Consider the following 24,796-nt stretch of genomic DNA (forward strand, 5'->3'; position numbering starts at 1 on the left):
AGGTGGTCGCTTATTTGATAAATGTAGACATTACCCTAGTAATGTGTAAACAAATAAACCAGAGGTTCTCAAACTGTGCGCCTTCTTTCGTGTCTCAACTCAACTGCGAACATATATTATTACTCCCTTACATGTGCATTCTAAATTATTGGAACGAAACTACTGCGATTGATTTTAATTTTCTCTTATAAAATAGTAAAATTCCAATCGCTGGGTGCTTGCAAGACCAACAAAGTTTTCCAAATTTAAGTGTAAGAACCACCGTGATAAACTACTAAGCAGTTAAATAAAAAACTCCCGAAATTATGTAAGAACAAAACCTTTGGCGTTTTTAAGCAGTCCGCCATAATATACGTGAATTACACGGACCAACCAGCCTGTTATGGGTAACATCCCAGCCTTACACTCTATCCATGACTGCAACTTTATAACGCACAAATACTTATCTCAGTGTAACCTATTTGACTAATTTAGAAATATGTTAACGTGGTTCTTGGAAGTTTTCATTCTCCAGCATTGAGACGACAGGGCCTAGAACATATAAAGAAACAAAACAGCAAAATTATATTTAGTTTTTCCGTACTGCGAACTTGTACTAGTTTAACTTCCGTACTGCGAACTTGTACTAGTTTCCCAACCATTGTTACGTAATAATTGGCTTTCTTATGTAAAGTTGTTGGTTGCTGTTGCGTTTCACTGTTTTATACGCGGCAAAATGTTTGTATATTTTAAAGCAGGGGTCGCCAACCTACGAGCCACGGGCCGGAATGCCGCTTTTTGGACAACTAAACACGAGTCCATTTGAAATATTCTTTGACTATTTTAACCTAGCACCAGAGAAAAAATTTAGTTTGTTTACATTCTGTCTTTGGACTAGATCAGCGCTTCTTTACCGTTGCGCCATGGAAGGCTGCCAAGTGGGTCGCGGACGAACGGAAAACGTATTCAAAAATATTGGACATAGGCTATATTTTTTACCTTTTTTTTTTTTTTTTCGGCAATGTAATAAAAACTAGCAGGAAATTTAAAAGAAATGCCGGTGTACCCCCCATAAATCGCGCTCGCTTCGCTCGCCAGATGCGCCCGGGCCACTGAATTACATTATCTATTAAGGTTATCGCGTTTCCTCAAAGTGGCCTTTTACACTTTTCATTAGTACTATGAATGAAAAAAATCCGAGGCCTGCCTGATTCACAGTTGTTCTAACATTTTAATAACACAATTCTTAGTTAACATTTTGTGCGGCCCACAGAGACCTATCTGAGTTTGGTTGGTGCCCGCGACTAGAAAAGGTTGCCGACCCCTGATATAAAAAAAAATAGAAAACGACTGTTTCTTAATCTTCCATGTATAATACTTTATGGTTATCAATTAAATTCAAGTCTAAATATTGGTATAGCTTGCCTAGTTTAAAGACAAATAGTTGGAAAAGCTTTTTTATATGCGGTATATGAAAACATTAAACGATAATGCAAAAATTTGCGTCAATTGTTAGAATACATTTGCAATAATTCAGTTCTACACACGATGCAATAACCGTCTTTACGGCGTTGCTCTTCTGGACTTCTCCATTTGTGGTTTTGGTTCCGAAATTTACTTTCAGCTATAGTCTTGGAAGCGTAATTCAGAATCATAAAAAGGATCTCTTGTGCAAGCTAACAAGACGAAAGGTTACATTTTAAACGCATAAAGTAAAAGCTAAAAATGTTTTATAAAAATAGAAACGTTTCATAAAAAAATACATGGTGACATTGACATACGCAACCGCAAAAATGGAGTTTATACGCCAGCTGATAAACCGTTACGAAAGATATATCATGAAAAGCTTAAACGCGATTCAAAGCTTATAAAAGCAATTGCAGCCAAAAAATAAGAAAAAGTATAGGTAGAACAAGTGACAGGCAGCATTGGTTTATAACAGCCGCTCGAAAATCATTGCGTCGGTTAAACAGGACACTTGTACATTTCGAGCTGGGCGTCCGACCTTCTATCAATATATAAGTGTCCGTCGTCACATTAGGGTGTCCATCTCCTTGATGTTCCCATCCTCCTCGTTGTTATTGTTGTTGATCGACTTCTTTCGCGAGGCGGAGGACAGCCTTCTCCGCTTAAACTTCTCCTTGAGTTCTGTCGCCTTTGCGCGTCTAGTCTCGGGCACCATGAACGCCACGTACGCCATCTGGAAAATGAAAATGTCTCGTGAAATCACAACTGTATTGGATAGATTTTGCAAGATTAATAAAAACAGAAAGTAGGCAACAAGTCATTAGGTTTCAAATTTATGCCAGGAAAATTGTACCGTAACAAAATATATACTCATACGTAAAACAAACCAAGAACATTAATAATACTGCTAATCAAGACCGTGTCAAAACGTGTTGCCAAACTTACCACAAGTAGCGACAGAAAAACAAAGGGTAGATAGGCATACCCGCCGGCTGCTTCCAACAGGTAGGGAACAGTAAAGGCCACCACGGAGCCAATAGTCCAGTAAGCGACCCCCGAAAGCCATACGGCGTTGGGCCTCGTCGCCTGCGTTGTAAGCTCGGTCATCAGCGACATGAAGACCAGAAGCGGCCCGATCGACACGCCAACTATAAACGTGACCACTGACGTCATGCTGATGAAGGGCATGATGACGTATCGATCCTTCGTCGCGGTCGAGATCACGAGGGTGACGAGCGAGGAGGTGGACACGCTCAGGCCGGCCAACATCATTCGACGGCTGCCCAGTCGCTTGAGAAGTGGAGTGACCAGAAAAGAGATCACGAATGAGATTCCGAACGTTGCTGAAAAGCGAAGTTGGGCAAAATAAATTGCATTCAATGCAATGCTTTCATGTCTGAAAGGTGTTGAAAATGAATCAAGAGTTATTCGAGGGGCAAAATGATACCTACTTCTGTATGGCCGTTGATATTCTTACTATGTCAGAATATAAATGAGATGTTAAAGACGTAATAAGAATATAAAACCCCATACAAAAGTAGGTATCACTGACATCTGTTGAAAATGATTAAAGAGTTATTCGAAACGCTCAAAATGAGACCTACTTCTGTATGGGCTTTAATATTCTTACTATGTTAAAATATAAAGGAGTTGTTGAAGAAATACGAGAACCTGTTCGGCAGTATACCTACACGCAACAATAAAAATTGTCCGTTTAATTGCGACTTTTAACGCTAGCTCCAATCAGGGCGTCACAATCGCTAAAAACTGTATCCCGAAACACAAATTTTATAACTCCACATTCTGTGAATTGATAATAGCTGTCTAAAAATGAATAAATCAAACAAACCGAATAGTGAATATGAACGAGCGAAATATTGCATTCAGAAATTTAAAGTGAAAATCACGTTAATAAAACCGGATGTTTGACCATACCGTCTCTGAAAAGGATAGGATTTGTTGAGCAAGATTTTGATTGTAACACTTTATATCGTAACTAGTCGGCAAGTCACACAAATATTGCGTATATAACAAAAACTCTGTAAGTACTCTGATCATCTCCTACCCATGCTTGCGTAGTTGGCATACTCCGGTGGTACGCCGCCTGCGATAAAGATGGCGTCGGTGTAAAGGATCACAACCTGGCTGCCGGTCAACTGAACCGAACACACGACGATAACAGCTGCTGCCAGTTGGCGTCGGTAAGCGCCGTCGCGCAGAATCGTCCAAAGCGTGGCCTTGTCTATCGCTTCGTCGGCCTCGATTTCTTCCGTTATTTCGTCTTTTTCGGACTCCACTGCCTTATCAGAGCCGCGGCGCATCCTTCTTAGCAATTTAAGCGCCTTTTCATCTGCCTCCTGGCCCCCGCTTTTCATTGACCGCCTTATGACCACAGCGGGAGTGTTTGGTATCCAGTAAAACGACGCCAGAAAGCAGAGGGACAAAACGCCGGGCAACAAGACCAGCAAGGGCCAGTACGACTCGTTCCCCAGCACTCTACTGTTGCCCAATCCGTTGCCTAAAATCTGCCCGATTCGCATCAGCCAGGCGGCCGGGCTTTGGTAGGTGGATATCGTCGACCTGTGAACGGTCTCGGCCACAAAAATTGGGGCCAAGCCGTAGCCCAGGCCGATGGCCATGCCGCTGATTGCTCGCCCGACTATTAGGGCTTCATAAGCGCGGAAGATTCTAGAAACCGGGCCGGTGATAATCGAAGCGAACATGACGAGAAGGTGAATGAGCAGCAGGCTTTTTCTTCGGCTGCGTCGAAATATCAGAAGTTAAGTATACGAAGTACCGACAAAAAATGGTGGAAGTTAATCTGGGATAGAACTCAAAGTTGAAGCATGCGTGTGATTGTGAGCTACAGTTAGTTCGGTTACATTTTAGTGTTTAAAAGTCTACCAGGTGCTTCAATGGTTTCATCAGCTGTTTTCAAAATGGTATAAAAATATTATTGGCAGCGCTATTCTCCTGCGTTTTAGAATCTATCTGCTACCCGAGCGGAAATGTACAAACTTGAACAGTTTAGAACTAGTGCCGCACACAACACATGTAAAGCATTAAATAGAAAATCTGCTGGTATAAGTCAGGAAACTATGGATAAGTCTGAGTGAACAGCGGAATACCACAGTATAGCATCTGCAAGCAAAACTGAGCACCACACCTTAACATTCTCAGAGTCAACTTGGTCATTGCTGCCCCAACCAATGCTCCAACGATCAGCATAGATTGCGCCACCGTCAAAATCCTGGTCACATGATCCTGACTTGGCGGCTGGCCGTGCTGTATCTAGCCGAAAAAAAGTTACTTCTAGTTTGTGTAGTTTAAATCACACGATGGAATAAAAATGCTTCCTCGTAAATGAGTGCTAGTTCAGAACTTTAGACTAGGGATGTTTGCTAAATAAATGCTAGTTTAAATAGAGTTTTAAAAGTTATTTACACTGCCCAACGCTAAAGCAAATGGTGGCTTAACAACCTAAAAAAAAAAAACTAATGTTTTTTGAAAGCTCACATTGCTTGTCTACCATTGGCAATGGCTTCATTTGGTATTTGATCGAGCAGCCGTACATTTTTTCAAAAGCACATGATTCCTTCGGAATAGCTTACCTATATCAGTGGCTTAATCATAATTTTCGGGCAAGCAAGGACAGGCTAGAAACACAACTAGCCTGTGGTGAGGTTCGAACTCACGACATTCGGCCAAACCGGGACCATCGCTTTACTGACTGCGTTAGGCATGTTCAGTGGAAAGTAAACGATCATAGCACCGTTGTCTGCATCCTGGATATATACAACCTTATTTTTTCAAAAATATCGGGTATCGGTATTGAAACAAACTACAAAGTATCGGGTATCCCTAGCTGAACCGAAGAAACGCAGAAAATAGTTCCTCTTCATGATGGGCGCCCCCACGGGGTAGCAAGGGAGGCACTTGCCCCCCTCTGGAATTTCAAAATGCGATTATTATGATCATTATTTATAATTATGTTACCTTATATTTAATAAATTAGGTTTACTAAGTTACTAATGGAATAATATTTTTTGATCAGGGATGGCTATTACACTTTAAGGGTTTACGTCACAAAGTTACATCTAAAGCAACATTAAGAACACGCTTATCAACGGATTCAGTGTCGATAATTACTTAATTTGTTGTTTCTGGAAGTAAATACCTTTAGCTACATTACAGATCCGTGCATAGTGTACCTAAACACCTTTATATTTTCAAAACTAAGTTGCTGGCCACAGTAGGCCATGTGGAAACGTTTTAGAGGACGTTCTCGTCGAACCCTGGAACAGCTCCGTGAAACTCCAGCAATTCGAGCCCTAGTTAAGAACCACTGCCATGGAGGGCAATGTGCATACCTGGTAGGATTCGTTGACGAAGGTCTTCAGTACTGATGTAATTGGGTTGAGAGAGGCCAGACTGATTCCAAAACCCATGAACGTCGTAGCTTGTGTGAGCAACGTCACAACAATGCAGAAGTTGGAGTTGACACGGGTCGTCTCCATCTCCTTGTTTGTGGCCGGTTCAAAGGAATTTGCGGCACCTATATATCTGATCGCCGGCTATGCGACACACCCTTAGAAAAGCTGTAAAACAAAAATACTGATTTGGTATTGGGTCTGAATTTGTTGAAACATGTTTTTCAACATGGTCCAAGTGCCACCAGCAAAGATTCAACCTAAGTCAGATAAGAGGCCAATTTTGATTTAAAAAAGCCAAAAAGAGATATTTTTGCTTCCTGATTCTTACTCAAACCTGTGACCACTAACCTCCACTAAATTCAAAACGATTGCCAGCTGCTTAAAGTTGGTAATACACAGAGTTGTGTTATTTGGTGTTATTTGCAACGGAATTATCCTCCCTTATAACCTCCACCGTTTAGGCGTTACCGTATAAATGCGACTGACTGAGTTATAAAATTTCGCAGGGTATCGAACTTGTCAACCCGCTCACAAATACCTATTGTGTTTAAGGCAGTAAATAAAGTCTGAACTATGGAAAAGTTCATTGATTGGGTATCAAACTAATATTGCCACGGGCAATTGGCTGATATGATAGGCTTTGGATTTGGACTTTGCAATGTACCCATAACCTTCCAAATTCGAATAGTGCTACAAAATTAACCATAGTGTAGCTCAGGGGTCGGCAACCTTTTTCTAGTCGCGGGCCAAAACCAAACTCAGAAAGGTCTCTGTGGGCCGCATAAAAAGTTAACTAAAAATTGTGTGATTAAAATATTAGAACAACTGTGAATCAGGCGGTTTTTGAATTTGCTTTGCACTTCAAGACGTGTTTAATTACATTTAAGGAGACAGAAAAATGTTGGCGCAAAGCGAGAAAAAAAGAGTTTGTTTGGTGTAAGATTCGAGTCTACACTTGTTCATCCATACTACTAACAAAAAGTGCAATAAAACTACTTTGAAGAAACGCGATGACTTTATTGTTTAATTTAGTTCAGTATTTCCTAACTTCTGAAGTCTTGGCGTAGCCTACGTGGCGAGCGAAGCGAGCGTGATTTTTTTGATATATCGGTGTTTCTTATAAATTTCTCGCAAGTATTTATTACACTGTCAAAAGTAATAAAATATATTTCAAATACGTTTTCCGTTTGTCCGCGACGCACTTGCCAGCCTTCCACGCCGCAACGGTAAAGAAGCACAGATTTATTTAAAAAGACAGCATCAAAACGTAAACTAACCGGCTGTATAAGATCATTCGCGCGAAGCGCTAAAATTTTTTGCACTAACGTAGTTAACATAGACATAAAATATGTGAAACAGACTCGTGTCTAGTTTGTCAAAGAGGCGGCGGGCCGGATGAATTACTTTGGCGGGCCGGATCCGGCCCGCGGGCCGTAGGTTGCCGACCCCTGGTTTAGCTCATACATTGCACAACGTAGCGATTGCAGACCATTCTAGCGCTATCGGTATTGTCTTGTTTCTATAGACTTTCCCAGTTTGAGGAACCCAATTCTTTTTGGCGATTAATACGCTTTTAATTCGGTCTGATTAACTGAGCCTCTTCGGTTAGCCCAGTTTTGCTCAACGGCGACCCAAATACCAAGAGCCAATGCAAAATTAAAGCTTTGGCGATCAAATTCCATCGACTTAAGTAAAATTTTAAAGCAATCGTCTTCTGAGCCGATCTCAGTAAATCTATTTATGTTTACAGTCGGCGTCCCAACAAAATTGAAAGGCTGCTAAATTTGGGTAACGACTTATAAATCGAGAAACTCTAGGCTAGCCCAAAAACCCAACTTAAAAATAATTGTATGCCATTAACGAACGGCAACAAACAAATACGAAACCAGGCTATTTAGAGCAAAGGGCATGAATCAAACGTCAATTCGATTTCCTTCCGCAAAACAAACGTTTAAAATTAGAACGAGCAATGTCATGACATAGCGGCGCGTCAAATCACTTTGTTTATCAAAGGGCTTTGTCATGTCGCGATATTTTTAGTCGGTTTTTAGAGAAAATATTGTATATACGTTTCGCATACTGACTCTATGGGGCGACGAACGAAGCAAGCGCTCAGCCAATGCCAATCTAAACATAGCAAGCGGTGTCTGACACCAAGCATGATGATAACAACACGTTAACGTCAACCGTAACAATCCTATATGCGCCGGTTCGCAGCGGCATTTTGCATTTTCGATTGCTGTGCAATTGGCGCTTGGCTTGGCTAAACGAGACCATAACAAGCCTGGCCTGCTGTAAATAGAACGCCCATCGCCGCAAAATATAACATGTATAATTGTATATATGCTGGCTACGGCAAAATATCGAGGAAATCCTAATTAAATTGCGCCGCCCTCGAAAACGACGGCCGTGCATTGTTTGACTCATTTGCACCATTTGTGCGCTTTGCATTTAACTCAATGATATTTTGGTATTATAGAAGAGCAAGTGCGTGAATTGGGGATTAGGTAGCATTTTTAGTCTACGTACTGGAGTCAGTGCCTGGATCAATCCATCAAAGATTAATCCTTGGTTTCATAAATCGATGGTGATTGAACAACACTCACTCATCAGTTTGTCCACTAATGACGTTGCTGGCATTTGGCATATACCAAGCACGACGGGCAATTAGATGTAAAATGATAACTTGAAAAACAAATTTAACCTAATCGAAGGCACAACGTTAAGTAATATATCGGTCGGGCTCTTTTTCGCTATTGCTTTAGATTCTTAGGCCTGAACTTGTCTAAAATTCACACTCGTCACGCCTGACACGAATTGAAAGTGCCTGCTAATAAATAGGAATACGATAGAAACGAAAAAAAGAAATCGTAATCAGTATATTTAGCGATACAAGCCATGGTAAAGCGAGTATGACTTGACAACAACTGGCCGCAGCCAAGGTATCGGAAAGCACATTGTTATTGTTTTGCCGCACTCCGGCCGGGTTCTACGAACTCACGAATCGCTTTAATCTGCTTTGCGGGCGTCGACTTAATTCATTCGTCTCTGCGATACGCCCCTCTGATATCTGCCTCACGAAGGGGCGATTGACAAGACGAAAATATTAGCCCGTATCGACAGGAAAACGTTCAGTGACGAGCAACAATCACCAAGCAAGGAATTTGGCATAAAAAGGGTCAAACAACGGTACAAAAATCGCCGCTGCTTTACCAGGGCCTATAAGTTGTCCAGAGGTATTTTCCGCTCCTGGTCCATTTTTTAAGTCCTAGTAAATTGGCAAAGAAAAGGGGGAGACTTGTACCTCCTTTGCGTAAAGTAGACCGCTTCCACAGGCCTTGTAATTGACGCGGCCGTAAGCGTATATGTAGTGAATCACTGAGCAGAAAAAGAGCTTAGTCGTTTGGCGAACGTGAGATCCCTCCCCGATAAAGAGAAGATTTATCTTTTAAGTCCTGTAATGACGTCATCTAATCCAGGCTTGTCGCTTCCGATGTGGGCTCAGCAACCTTGTGAATCGCAGCAGAGATTTGCAGAGACCTTTGTTATCCATTTGCCGCAAAAGTTCAATAAAACCCGAGACAGTCTCACTATCAGATAAGGATGTCAGATAATGTCTGCACGGATTGATACTTAATTTCATTTTTTTTTATATATATTAGAGTAGTATAGGTGGTGATCCGATATAAAAATGAACACACGATTTTTAAACTTGTATCGGTCCAATGGAGCGACTAATACCTCGGAATGATTATTTTTAATAATCATATACAACAAAAAAATTGACCATTCGCAACTGTTAGCCTATCACGGCCTTGCTTGTAAAAGTATTCGGTCGGGATGGTGTACATTGTGCCAAATTATCGCGTGTCGGTATCGAAATAAAATTCGTGGTATCGGATAATGTTGGTAACTGTTAACGAATGCAGCGTAATCAGAGTATCTATGTTGCGGCAAGAGTCTGTCCAAAGGTTACGAGATCCTTGCGGAGTGCCGTGGCGTCAGTAAACATTACAAAGTACCCGTGCCAGTCAGTTGCCCTTCCAAGACAGATAACCAGACGCAATGAAGTTAATTTGACACGCCGTACCGCGGAATAAGTGGCCTTCACCGCAAGCATGAGTTCACTACGTCAGCGCACTTCACGATTGCGATCACAAAACGCCGAAAATAAGTTGTTTTCATCAGTGCCACAGAAACGCGACAAATCCGGCTTGAACCGGTCCTTTTCGGTTTTAGCTGCCGGTAATTCGAACTTGGATTAAAACAGATGATATAACTACTAATTGCAGGTGGTCTTTTCGCGTTACACTTGCTCTCATTATATAAACTGTTGCTGCTTTTTCCTTTTTTTGCTTTCCATTTATTGTTCGAGCGTTCAGTGTCATTCACCCTGACGAAGGCGGCTTGTATAGGTTGCCGAAACGTTGGTTAACAATCACAATTACCAGAGGAGATGTTTTTGATTTATATACTTGCTCTCATTGTTTGGCATTTCCAATACGCTTTGATTATCATGTTTAACATTTTCTTAAGGATCATTTTGATGCACTTTTATTGCAAATTACTTGTGCTATGAACAAGTGGTTTCGAAAGTTGATAAGTCCAAAGTCAAGTCATTTGTAAGACCACTTAAATTCAAATTAAGCCATTCGTCGAAATCACTTCCAAGTCAAGTCATTTGTCCGAATAACTTAAGCTAAGCATATTTTTTAAATTTAAATCTAGTCAATTAAGAGTAGTAACTTAAATACACTAAGTTAAGAAAAGTCAAGTTTAAGATTAGTCAATGAAATATTGCCTAATAATGCAATATAGTTTACATGCTTTTAAAAAGATAAAATACGTTGGTGAAAAGACAAGATATATTTATCGACACAAGTATAATTTATTCGCAAACACGTGAAATATAATACGTAGAAAAGAACCAAAAGCGCAAATGCTGATGCCATTTATGGAAAACACCTTTACAACACAAAAATAGGTAAAATAGAAAAGAATTAGGCAAGACGATTACCAAAGCACAACAAAAAATAAAAGTCTAGGCTAACAAAATTGCGTCGGATCCATTATGTGCCTATTTGCAAAGGGCAATGCAGCGCAGTGTTTTGCAAGTTTAGAGTTGTTGGCAGAAATGCTAATTTTACTATACCGATAATAAAATCGGATCGCAAAACTTTATTTTAAATGTCTGATAGTATTGTTTTAAATTTTGTGTTTCATCACTAAAAAGAGTTATGTGTTACCGGAAATTCCAAGCCAAAGCAAACATTGCCACGTTTAAAGGGCAAGTTTACAAAAATAAATTACTATTGCTATAAAACATCTAAATCGACAAAAATGCAAAGCTAAACCACAGGTTTAAAAACAAGCACCGAACTTACGATTAAGAGCTGGCCACCTGAGCGCAATAGCAGGCTACAGCCACGCTGTAGGACACCCCGCTAACTTGCATATGGTAGTACACGGGCCTGATCTGGTATTTGAACCCGACAGGGGGTTGCAGACCCCCCGGAAGCTGGCACGAACCACTGCAATTGGCCACTTTGACCGCCTGGTCCAGTTCACGGCACCTCAGGTAGCGGTAGTGCCATGATGACATCACAGATCTGACGTCAGGCGACGGACCGCCGGTGACGTAACAACTGGAGAAAAAAATGTACTTTGAGGGTGTGAGGAAACGTTTAGAGCAGGGCTAATCATTTGGTTTTAGGGAAGGTCTATAAATACAAAGATTTGCTCAAGTCCGTCAGTAGGGCTGTAGGGTGGGTCTCGGGACCTGATGGAGTTGGCTAAATTTACTGGAGTTGTGCTCGGGACTCGAGTTTTTCTGACATGCGAAGGCGCAGTACCAAATTTCGAAACTGATCTGGCCGCAATCAGTAAATTGGAAAATTTTTTCACCCATTCATTGCGGGTGAATAATTTATGCGACACCCCTCGGAGTGGTTTGGTGAAATACAAACTGTAGAGTCGGAGCCGGATTTTTTATCCTTCTGTTAGACAGCTCGTAGGCAAAAACGCACTTTTAGATTTCTGTAATTTAATTTGCATCAAATTAACAATGCTAAGTTTTTCATTCAGCAGTCCAAATATCTAGTTACCAACTGCGGTTGTTCATCTGATGACCGTTGTTAATACGTTTTTCAACACGTTACTTCATTTTCTCGATAAGGTTAACTTTGTGTTTCTTAGCTCTCAAAATAGTTTACCCACATGATGATAGACATTCGTAAATATTCCACATTTATTCAAGTGTGAGATCTCTGTCTTACCCTGACGAATGGACGCTTAATCGTTTGCTTTCTCCTTCCGCCAGAATGACAACGACCAGCAAAACCAAGCCGACATGGAAAGTAACCGTTATCTAAAGAGAAGTGCAAGAGAATTTGTTATAAATTACTGACATATAGTAGTTTATGTTACCATAAGCTCTCAGTTAAAACTGGCCCTATACCGTTTACCGAAAAAAAAACGTACCGGCTCAGTGGTTCTCGTGCAGTCTGCCGCGGAACACCTTGGTTTCTACTATTATAGTACCAAAAGTTTAAACTACAAAAGCATTAGCAACCTTTACAACCAGGTTAGGACATGTTAGTTTTATGGTAGTCCATTGCAGCCAGATGGTTTTAGTCTCAATTCAGATTAAATATTCAAGATCAAATCACGATAAAAAATGTTTTAGATTTTGCATTTTTTACGAAATGTGGCGCAAAAACGTTTTATATCGAGTTGCGAGCCTTGAAAAGTTCATTTGCACTTTTCTTGGTATGCGTTACGATACCTCACAATTAAGTCGAAAACTTATCTCTCATTATGGCGACTAAGGCCGTATGAGGATATCATCAGTATACGTTTATTTTAACGCTTTGTAAATTGGTTAATGTTTAAAATTTTCTCGTTTCAATATAATAGCACCGCGATATTTTATGCCGGAAATACCGGGCATCGGAAACGTTTGGTAGATTTTTAGAGCACGTCTATATGTGTGGTATTATCTTCCCTAAGCCTGGGTAAAAGAAAGGTTTAAGCACAGTAAAGAGCAGGTGGACATACCATGATCTCTTTTGGCGTTGATATGTCTTCGAGCAATGCAATCCAAATTCAGACGAGCGCCGAGTCTTTTCCTGGATAGAGATTTTCTTGCAAAGGGGCGTCGGATATATTCCCTAGTCTCAAATCTTCTTGATTGCGTATTGATATGAAACCGGGTCAGGGAGACGCTTATATACGGAATTTGCACGAAACGCAGAGGCAACTGGATACGCCCGGCCACCGGACTGTTATGCCTTTGCTTATAAATATATACTGTACGCCGAACGAACGTCCCCCGAATCCGCTACCGCCTCGGCGTATGAATGGGTGTAACCGGATAGTGCTTTCTCCGACAAGCCATTTGTAAAGGCTACTACAGGGCCCACACACACCCAAGTGTTTCGTCATGCCGGATTCGTCCACTGCTAATGCTGCTGCTGTCGCTGCGTTGGCAGTCGTTTCCGTTTCTTCTTGAGACAAATTATATTTGGAATTCGCGTCGCCGGCGTTTATACGCCAAGTAAAACGTAGAAAATTCGTCAATGAGACGGTTTGGGAAGCACCCCTTATCTATCAGGACTTTTCAGTTGCCGACTTTTTCTCCATGGCCCCCTTGCCGACAGAAAAGGGGAGAGGGGACTTTTGATGACGTGTGTTCCGCCATCCACGCCATCAGTGTGAAGAAAAGAAGATCACGTGCTTGGATGCAAAGTATATTAAATGCTTGCACTCTTGTGTAAATCAACCAAATTGATTTGTACCTGTTGGTATATAATAATATTCGCTATCAAGTTTTGCTTCCGGATTTTTAATTTTTAGAGTGGTGTTCAATTACGATGGTTTGATGTCCTTATAAGGAAATGTTGCGCATTGTGGTCGATTCCGCTTCCAATAGAAAATCTAACAAAAAACAGACACTTCTTTTTAAATACGGGATTAAATACGTTGGGGGACTTTGGACCCAAAACGCTGGTTGAACTTCCTAAAAAATTCCCGCAAACCCTTTCTCATGTAAAACATCCCTAAAAGGACCTGATTTGGGTTACAGACCTCAACTTGCAATACCAATTCCAAGCTTCCCTGTATTAATACTTTGAGATCGCATAATTGTTAGTTACGCGATTTTGTATACCTTGAAAAGTTGGTGTACAAAGCAGCAACGGTGAATTATCGTAATTTGTATAAGAACCACGGCCACGAGTATGAAAACACGATTTAAAAGTTTCCCTATAGTAACGTTTAAAGACAGATATAGGGCAGCATGAAGCCCTTATGATATTTCACTGAAAACAAAACCATTTAACAGATTATGTTTCATTACACGAGATAATTTTGTGTTATTTTCAGGCGCATGTTAACAGAACACCATTTTGTAAAACAGGGCATTACCAACAGAATTTTTTTCTGTTTTTTATTTTTTTTTAGGTTTTTATATTATATATATCCCGAACAAAGTTTGTTTGACTTTTTAATTGAAACTTCTTTAACCGGGTTACGTAAGAACTCCAAGAGTCACTCGCGCCTTGTGAGTGACAAAATTTGCCCCATTAATAACGATTTAGAAAACAGACAATTCCCGAGTTTTTGACCATGAGGTAATTTTGTTACGTTTACTTGTCCGATTCGAAAGGCAAAACGCTCCACTTTATCTCTTTCTTTTCGGGCATTTGTTGTAAAAACGTTGCAAAATAAAAAAATAACCATTTTCTCGTCCGACTTGTAAAATAATTGTTTTCTTGTCGAACTTGTTCTTATTGTAATACGCCCCCAAAATACAACGTTGAAAAATACAAAAAAATACAACTTTGAAAAATACGCCTGATAATTGCGTTTTAAAGGCATAGTTTTATTGTACCCGCCGCGTGTCACTGACAGCTGCAGGTGAGTTTTAGGTCACAATACGTGACTGGGGATTGTAATCAATCGCACACGACACGACAGGGAACATCCCCTATTCTCTTCGTCGTGCGAATCGCCCATTTCGGTCAAACTTGGGACCGATTTGATTCGTTTTTGTTATTCCTCAGGTATGCGTGCGCTCACTTTTCAAGTCGCGTTTCCTCTGATTCAAAAGATCGTAGGAATCTTAAAACCCGCAAAAATGCCAGTCACTGAGTTGGCATGAACCGCAATGCCGCGCAAAACTGCTGCAAACGGCAATGACGATTTCGTTTATTCACTCATTTAATTTTTTTACGATGTTTTTCTGAATCAAGACATCACATATAAAAGGGACGAAAATCAGTCACATTAACTGAAGATGATAAATTACGTATCGAAATGTCTTAACCTTTTTTGGCTTAGCCATTCGTTTTCTGAATAATTTGTTTGTATTTTGTATGTTGTTCCATTAAACCAGTGCAATTCGCCTAACAGCGAATTGGTCGAAGGACGAATTATCGTCTTTCGATAGTTAACATGACTTTCAATTTTCGTTGTTTATTGCTAGCCTGCATGACGTATAGCAAAAATATTGTACCTGGTAGCTGGAAGCTAAATTAAACAAATATTAGAAAACACCTAACTGAACTGTTGAAATTGTGTATAACTCCATTCTTGAGCCGAATTTACCGAAACCACGCAGTTTAATTAAACTATTTTCTTCCTTATGAGTAAATGTTTTGTTCCCAGGAACCCCAACAACTGTATTAAGGTTTAACAGTTACCAAAGTCTATGCCTTTGACCCAAATTTAGACGGCTTGTTGTATGGGTACACAAACGCTTTGTCCGCCACCTCATTGTATGTACATCTGACAGCCACCTTTGTCTGTCGTTTTCAAGGGAAACGCCTATAAGTAAAGCACGCCCGATGGGAATAAGTCGCCTGGTTTTGTAGAGCCCAAAATGGATGCGGAATTTTTTTGTGGATGTCTACCGGTAGGGTCAAGTGCGGTGACGGCGGGCGGGGTTTTTATATGGGAAAGGATCGTAGGCGTGTAGGAGCTGTGGCGTATACTGCCACACCGCGAGAAGAAATGACGTCACGCTTTTTTTCTCCTGGCTGACGTTGCTACAGGTCTGACGCGCCGAAGCGTCATTTTTATTTTATCCTGACAGACAGGAACCTATAAGATTGCAACGTACCGGAGATGCCGGATACCTCATATTTTATTCGTATACCGACATCCGATATTTTGGAAATATACGTTTGCGATCCGATCAGTTACCAAATGGCGCAATAACTATATGCTCAAATAAACAAAATAGATGAGTTTGAAACGTTGGGGTATTTCTTCAAGATATTAGTCCAAAATATTATTCTATAGCGTTAATTACGTTTAGTAGGTTGTTGACCACATATTTTACTTTTAAAGTAAAAATCGCTGTGGTGGATTGCAAACCATGGGCTAAAACTCTATATTAATCTAGTACAGTATAGGCAGTTAGGCACATACACCACCCTAGTATCGGTCAAATAGCGATAATTATTTGGCATCAGGTATCAGCTCCGATCCGATACTATCTTCTTATTTCCATTTTTTATCGCCGAGTTTTTTGCGTGCAATCAATGTTTCACCGTTTCCAAAAACCTGTTTGTTACAGTGTATTAAGTCTAACAAGTAAAAATCAAATCACCGATGAAACATAAAAATCAGTGCAACACCTTTACAAGCACCGTTTTTAAACGGGCACTAGAAGGCAGCACTGCTGAAGTTGAAGCACAACATGGTAATATTTTTTTAAGTGAAAGGGCTATTACAACAAGTGCAGTCCCATGTATCATTTATAGAGGAACTATTTAGACCAGGGGTCGCAACCTTTTTTGCACTGCGGACCGGTTTAAAACTAAAATTTTGTCGCGGACCGGCTTTAAAAAACAACAAATGTTCAGGAAAGGAAATTTTTTGCAACTTTTAATGCGAACTTTATGCTTGTTTTGTTGCAAAGAGATGCTCCGATCTAGGAATCATTGAATTACTGAAACCCGCGGGCGGCATTCGATCGGCCAAACATTTGAATTTAACCCAGCCCGCGGCTCAATTCAATAAAACTTTTAGGCCTTCATATATTCTCACCGGCTTGTCAAATAAGGATATTTAAAGCACTCTTTTAAAAGAAGTCACACTTTTGTATAACATATAATAATGTATGATCCTATTTTTGACCAGGCCCTACACGACACTTTCAATAGTTAGCCTACGTAATATAAAAATAAAACAAAAAATAATGGCAATTTGAAAAAGTACGAACCACAGACCGACAACTGAAAAGTAGTAATACAGGATAGACATACGTACCAGGCTTGTCAGAATGGCTTTTTTGACAACAAAAATAATTTTTTTAACGTGATTGATGTCAAAAAAATCATTAATTAACATACATAGGTTTTTTCGAAACCTTTTCATGCCTAAATATCAAAATAATAAATTATTTTATTATGGGACATAGTTTATAAACATTGTTTGCATGAAATTCTACTGCACTTCAAGGAGAGCACGCTTAAAATTAAAACACATGATATTTTAGCCCATTTTTCGATATATTGTAAATACTAGAAGTTAGATTTTGTAATAACAATATGCATTATGGATGATGTAAACGAACGTGCTATGTAACTCATATGGCAACAACAAACTAGTTGTTTTGAACCTCACGAGAGCTTATACTAATTGTAATTTTTTATCATACCAATCAACCATGGAGTAGTAGGCTATATTAAAACGAAGGTAAATGTGTTTTAAATATAAAAAAAAAGTTTTGTCTAATGTCCCGTGGATGCTACTAACTATTTGAAAGTATGCCAAAGGTGGAAATTCCGAAAGAGGATTCCCCAATTCAAGGCAGCGGTACTTTTTTTTGAAATATAATTATAATCACTTTTGTACGAATTTGATACCACAAAATAGTGCTAACGGGCACAATTATAGTTAGTTTTTGTTTAGTTGAACTTACGCACGTAGCAGAAAACACTTTGATGAGCTCATTTGATACGAGAAATATGCTTGTCGAACTTTTTTTAGCAGTTTAGCTGAGTTTTTCGAGTCATTACAATGATGGTTCCCTAAAACGCTTGGAAACTACGCCTATGGAGTAGATGGGTAAAGCGACAGCTGAAAGACTCTAACTGTCTGATGTTGCAATCACATGTTGCAAATACGCAACAATATCTTGGGTATAGAGCAACATAATTATAACCTAAACGCGGAAAACGTTTTGTAGAATATAACTGGTTGAAATTGAATAAAATAAAAAATCACGCAGACCACTTGCTTTAAATTTCCCCCCCAAAAAATGGCCTTGTTTTTGTTATTGAAGGCTATTATTTAAATTTAAATTAATATTTACTGTGATATTTGACAGCCTGGCTCCAGTTTAACTCCCATTTTACCATTGTGTTCCCAGCAAAAAATATTTTCTTTCTTCCTTGCTCTGAAGCTATCATGCGCAACCACAACATCAGTTTTGACACGATCAGTTGGAATTATTTTCTCTTTGTAAAAAAAGTGCTTTCATCACAAAACTACTTTTCCCTTACGATAATGTTTCGCGAAGAGACACAAACAAAACTTTCCCTTGGCGTTTTCCATTTCAACGAATGATAAACAGCCGTCCATAGATGCCTCCAGTTACGAGGAAATAGTGAGACAAGTAAACTTACCGGGGTAGCACCGTGATGCTATGAGGCGCGTATAATTACCAAGTCCTATACAATTCTAATTCACTGCCTACGTTTCGAAAAAGTCCTACAAGGAAACTTTAAAATCAAATGGATGAAAGTAAATATAAAAGCGACTGTGATCCCGCTTAATGTTATCAGTGAACTTTTTAACCTCAGTGCCGATATTTTAGAAGACGAAGCAAAAATTCTACTACAGTTTGCATTTGAGAGAAGCGCTCATTCGTTTCAAGACTACAACTATACCCTTTGGAAATCTAAAAATGGCAAGTATTAAAATATGTCAGTGTTTCTCAACTGTTTTTCGGGCGACCCAAAACTAACGCGTAAAACAACGAAGCTTTGGCGACCCGATTCGCTTAACTGACCGTAAGCCAACAAAACATTAAAATTGGCATTAACCAGTGCGAATTTGAATAATACGAGCAATGTCTTCGTGTTGCTTACGCAATATTGTCAAATTTTAGATAAATTATTCTGCGACCTAATCGGAAAAAATCAAACCATTTAAAAATATTGCAGTCGGCGACGCAACCAAATTGAACCGCAACTCTACTTTGGGTCGCGACCCACAGGTTAAGAAACACTGAACTAGCTTTACGAGTAAAATTACATTTTCTAAACTAATGCGAGTTTAATTATTCTGCTCTTGTTGTAACAAAAACGCCTGCAATACGTGCAATGCATAATTCTATTTTTGTACAGGCATGGAAGAAGTGTACATTACTGATTGTGGCGCTTGCTATTTTCTTTGTGCAAGGAAACTCGAGGGCGTGTCCAAGGCTGCGGAACATTAGTCGGTAAACTTGTCATTATTTCTTGGTGGAACTCTACAATCAGAAAGTGTTTTTATGATTAGGCTCTTGTTCATGCCCAACTTACTATTAGGCTAATTCGTGCTTTGTGGGATAGGGAGTAGTTTTTTCTTAATTAACTCACTGTACATGTGCTGCACTGCATTTTATATTTGGATATTTAATGTTCAGTGAAATGCATATAGAATCATTACTAAAGTTTCGAATAATTCCTATTTTGTACATCTGGAAATATTTTTCTAAACTTTATTTAATTTTAATCTATTTGTCTCACAATATGATAAGCTTGTCTATGGTTTGTCACAATATGATAAATAATATTTTAGGCAAAATGATGGCTCTTTAGCACAAAAGAAATTGTGCTTTCGCATACTTGCATTTCAGTTTCTCCTACTTGTTGTCAAAAAGTCATTTTAAAATGATTTTAGTTCTAGGTAAGTCATTTCTAAAATAACTTGAGTCCAAGTCCAGTATTGGGCGAAAAATAAATAAATGAAAGATATTTTAATTAGCAAACAACAAAAAACGAAACAAATAGCAAGCAACTCTTTTCCAAGCCGAAATTAGAGTAAAACCAATCAAAGTTACCAAGAGTTGTGTAATGAAATAACTTAGGCCCAAGTCAAGTCATTAAAAACGTAGTGGCGTAAAGCACTTTAGTCAAGTTATCGTCATTGCAATACACTTTTTCGTAATGAAACTTGAACGCGGAAAGACGATCATTAACGTCCTACAATTAAAGGAGGTATCCCCGTAGGGAGATAAGTAGACCTAATTGATGAACACTGATACATTTTTGAACTCAGTGCCCCTTAATTAGTTTAAAGCGTTTTAGTCACCATATAGCCTTTTTGATCGCCAGCGTAATTAATAACCGATTTGCTTAAATAAAAATTATATAAAAACCTAAAAATTAGAACGGGACCATATAGAATCTACATACCAACACTACTACTTCCCCGTTGACTTTAGTTAGGCCGAAGATTGTAACAGGAAACACAAATGAAGTATTGAAAATATTGATCGATTTGTAGCGAATTATTCTTTTGAATCTCTATTCTAATGCAAGGTTAATCGATTAAAACAGGATTTATCCAACAAGGTGTAGAAATATAACTTAATTTGGTTAAAGCGTTTCGGTATGCTTTTCCAATGTAAGGCTACGATTTTAGTTTTTAGTACAAGGTTTGTAAAATAAAAAATATGCTAACTTGTTAAACTAAATCAAAACATTTAACAAATCAACTGTGCAGAATGTAAAGTGAGCTTCTCAAACGGCAGCAAATAGCTCTGTAGCGTGGAAATTAATTACGTTTCTTCTATTACTCAGGGTAGCCCGTGTGGATATTTGTAGACCTAATAGATAAAAACTGAATGCATGTTTAAAATCAGTTCCCTAAAATTAGCTAAAAACAGCTTGCGTTTTTAGCACCATAAGATCTTTTTGTTTGTCACTGTAACTGATAGTGCCGAAATAAAACGAATCGAAACCTAAGGAAGATAGAACAGGTGCGAATCTGTAAACCACCATTACTACCTTGTTAGGCCTAAGAATATTTTCCCCTTAGGTACACTTCATCCTGGCCTCGAGTCACCACAGCTATTACAAGCTGGAGATATGTTATCTTCAAGGGCGTCAGAACGGCCGACTGCGACCGCCATTGCGTGGTCCCCAGTGGAACCGACGGTTCCAACGTGACCTTCTGTCCCCGGCGCATCCGGTATAGAATGAGGCCGGGCCGGATGACCCCGGTGGCGTGCTACTGTCACGTGGATGACTACGAAAGGGCTGTGTCTGTACAAAAACGAGCTTAAAAACCCTGGTGATTTACCGGCTGTAACTTTCTTTTTGTCTTGTATGCATTTAGCCTGTTTCACGCTTAAATATTATTAAAGTTTAGGACTGTAAATATGTGTATTGCCAAGCTTTTCAATTTTCATAAAGATTTTTGTAAACTATCAGATGAAGCCTGGTTGTGTTCAAACGCATTTTGAATTATAAAAACTGTTTTCTATTGAAATTATAATATGTTCGTAACCAAAACAGTATAGACTTTTCTTTTCTTTCAAGAAAGTCTATACTGTTTTGCTACCATTCGAAGTCATTGTCGTCACTAACGTGCATTAGGGCGAGGAGATATCTTCTTTTTCAAATATTCGGTTTGCATGTTCGTAACCAGTGTTTTTTTAAGGTGTTTTGGGGGACCGAAACGGTCCCCCAAACTTCTCCGGCGGTTTCCCAAATTTTGGACTTGCAACTTTTTGGTATTTAAATGAAACACTTGCTGTCTCTTAAAACTACTTAGCTGTCACCCAAAGCAAACCTTAAATAAAAACCTGTTCGTAACTATCATATAAACTAGCCAAAATAATAGTCAATTGTTTTTCGTAAATATTGTCCATATATTTATGGCTTTTAATAAACATCTGAAGTAGTGCAGTGGTTTGAAGTGCGTTTACATTTGCTCTGGTTACAAAAAATACTAATGCCGCCAGGTATCGGTAAAGAGCAAATAAGTCGGTCGGTATAAAGATGCCTTGCAAAAGACGCCGCCGAAATCAGAAGTTTACCTTTCCTTGGCTAATGAGAAAAACTTGTTGCGTCCGGGTATAGGTGCTCTCCCTTTGCGGTTGCCTGTAAGCTGACACCAAGCCTTTTTCCGAAATTCTTTAAAGTAAAACACGTCATTGGATCATTGGATTACATTCGGTCCCACTGGCTTAATGACTTCTCAGTATTGTAACAGTTAATTTGGACAGTCGAAGTCCTGTTAGTCGAATTTAGTCAAACTTGGGGCATTAGCGGCTATAGCTATTGCTGCAAGGAACATCTGATATAGCTAAGAAGCACACAATAAATTGGCGAAATAAAATTTGATTTTCATTATCTTAAAACTAAAAAAAACTGTCTTTAGAAGACAGGGTAAACCCAATTTTTGTTGAACTGTGTGAGACGTCGCAATGCTATGTAATAAATAATAATAATTCATTTAATAAGTAGAATAATTCGAAATCACCTCACCATATTTTTGGAAACCACACGATCGTGTTTCAATAGTTATTGCAAACATTGCTCGTGTGTCATTAGTTTTTACAAACGTTGCAAGTTGTGCAACTGAAATTTAATATTTGTTCAAGGGCGATTTTGGAGGCCTTAGCGGGCTACAGCCGGATGTGGCGCATAGTCGCCTTGTTGAAAAATGGATACTCCCCTTGTGCATAGGTGTTAGATCTACATAACCTCTATAGTCAGGGCTGGATTAAGGGTACTGTACTGTAAGCCTAAGTCTGTTTACTAGAAAGGCTTAGTTTTGCAAACCAAGTGAGATCTGTATCACTATCAGCCTTACAAAAATTTAACCGTGAAAAAATTGGGAGGCAAATATAGCCTTGGTAGCCTTAGGCGTACACTACAGTGCCCTGAATTCGGCCTTGACTACCGATACTAAGGCTAAGCCTTAGTTAGTTAGCAATGTTTAATCCAGCACTGCCTTTAGTTTGGAAAGCAGTAATTTTGATGCAATTGTTGAAATAATGCCTGCAAAGAAACGGCCAACGTCGCGAAACATCGATTGTCGCTTCGCGCCCGACGTGGCGCCATTTGTTCGACTGCTGACAAGCCGCCTATGACGTCACAACCCGCGATCTGTCATCGGCGTTTCGTCACGCGGTGTGCTCTGGGGGAGGGGTGCTTGCCACTTGAGTGACGTCGCGGTTGCGATAACTTTGACACTCGAAGGTGACTCGATTGAGAGTCGGCCGATTTCTTTTCTACAAACTCGTTTAGAATTTCCAATTTTGAATTCTGAATATGCAAGAAGCAAGCAAGACGTTTATTTAAAACGGTGTTTTATATTCTAAAGGAGTTGTAGTTGTTTCTTTTAGGTTTTGAATTTTTTTCAATTTTTGTTCAATGGCGCCTGTAGTTTGGAATCAAGTGCTTAGGTGATTGTAGAAAGTTTCGCGGTTTTTACCGTGATTTTTTAAGTTATTTTTTTCTAAACAATCAGTAACGTGTTAAATATACTAAAAAGAAATTATTTTTGTCCTATAGCTGAATTTAGAAATATTTTAGCCTTAATCGCGTTGTTTTACAAGTCGACCTGTTTCATCCCAACCGAGGTATTTTGATCGAAGCACATATCTTGTAGTTGTAACTAGGTATACTTTGAGCGTTGTCCGTTAAATAACATTTACATATATAGCCGCGTAGGCCTATATGTTATGTTATGACGTACGTTTACGCATGTGTGTATTTCACGCTACCCGATTTGATCTCTTCGTGTCGAAAACCATGTTTTACATATCTGGCATGTATAAATAATTCTACCACAACAATTCGTTAAGAGGAGCGAAAATAGCAAGGCACGATAATGAAATTCTCCAAGGCAAGCAGTTGGCCAAAGAACAGGTGTTTCTCTCTCGTTTCTGGCTTGCAGCAAATAAATCGATCGAGGTCGAATCGAACTAAGAAGGCTAGCGATTTGCAAAAGCGTGTGTGATTTAAACGTTTGCAAAACAGCAGCAAACTATTAAAGCTGAGAAAAAGTGTTTTTTCTATTTAAGACGTTTTAAAAGTACCTACAATTGTAAGGTTTTAAAAATAAAGTTACCGATCGTTCAAAAAATCTGCAAATGTCTAAGTAAGTAAGTAATGTTTATTTTTCCGTTGGCGCTTAAACTAAAAAACACACAGTAAGCTATGACAAGAAACAAAATGATGCGCGATACGGCCGGAGCAGCGATGGGTCCAATGGACCTTCCAGTCAGCTGCACGGTAGCTAAAACGCGGTAGCTGACATAATATTTTCAAGTCAAAATAACGAATGTTTAAGTTGTAATCTAAAGGGAACCCGAATTTAGTGTTGTGCTGGAAGTTAGAAGTTTACAGTCGCGAGAGTTTCGTCAAAAAGTAACTGTTTTGCACTGTTTTTCTTTTTGAAACAAGACTCAAACAAAACTTTCTAAAAGCAAAGAAATATGTTGATTTACTTGTACATACATTACAACAACATCTCTAGAATACAGAAGGAATATTTTTCAGACAGTTCCCTGATATATCGTGTATTCCATGTTGGAATATAGTTAGTATTTACTATTGTTAGACTTACTCTTTCTTTAGAAACCTAGTAAGTTAAGTTAGGTTACATTATAGTATACAAAAGTTTAAAAAATATTTTTTCAATTTGCGCGGTTTATGGTTTTAGTTAAACAATTGGATGGTTGTGAAGCTTTGTAGGGTTTTTATGGCACAGCCTAAGCTATATGTTAAACACATTAACAAGCCTACTCGGTAACCCTTGCTGAGCATGTTCGGCGCGTTAGTAAGCCTTATCTCGAGCTACGAGTGGTCTATTGCGTAACAGCGGTCTTCTTAGCCCTTTGCCACTAATTTAGCAAAAAATCGAGAAGTGGGGATTGATTTTTTAGTGTGTGGCTTGTATATAAA

The 24,796-nt window shown here is 39.2% G+C and overlaps 1 protein-coding gene across 1 annotated transcript; it reads right to left on the reverse strand.

Moving 5' to 3' along the window:
* Positions 1-1,459: 1,459 nt before the first annotated feature.
* On the reverse strand, positions 1,460-4,744 carry LOC146161519 (solute carrier family 2, facilitated glucose transporter member 7-like). Its single transcript, XM_083385373.1, has 4 exons — positions 4,613-4,744; positions 3,512-4,206; positions 2,392-2,789; positions 1,460-2,179 (listed from the first exon to the last, which is right to left on the reverse strand). The coding sequence occupies exons 1-4, from the start codon at positions 4,672-4,674 to the stop codon at positions 2,012-2,014; spliced, it is 1,323 nt and encodes a 440-aa protein (XP_083241499.1). The 5' UTR covers positions 4,675-4,744; the 3' UTR covers positions 1,460-2,011.
* Positions 4,745-24,796: the final 20,052 nt, after the last annotated feature.

The sequence above is a fragment of the Ascidiella aspersa genome, chromosome 3, assembly GCF_963924565.1.
Source record: "Ascidiella aspersa chromosome 3, kaAscAspe10.2, whole genome shotgun sequence".
NCBI lineage: Eukaryota > Metazoa > Chordata > Ascidiacea > Phlebobranchia > Ascidiidae > Ascidiella > Ascidiella aspersa.

Coding starts and splice junctions, on each gene's coding strand:
- LOC146161519 (XM_083385373.1), bottom strand. CDS start 4,674: ATGCTGATCGTTGGAGCATTGGTTGGGGCAGCAATGACCAAGTTGACT. Junction 2,790..3,511: donor TGCCAACTACGCAAGCATGG/GTAGGAGATGAT, acceptor TTCGCTTTTCAG/CAACGTTCGGAATCTCATTC. Junction 2,180..2,391: donor TTTTTCTGTCGCTACTTGTG/GTAAGTTTGGCA, acceptor TTCATTTTCCAG/ATGGCGTACGTGGCGTTCAT.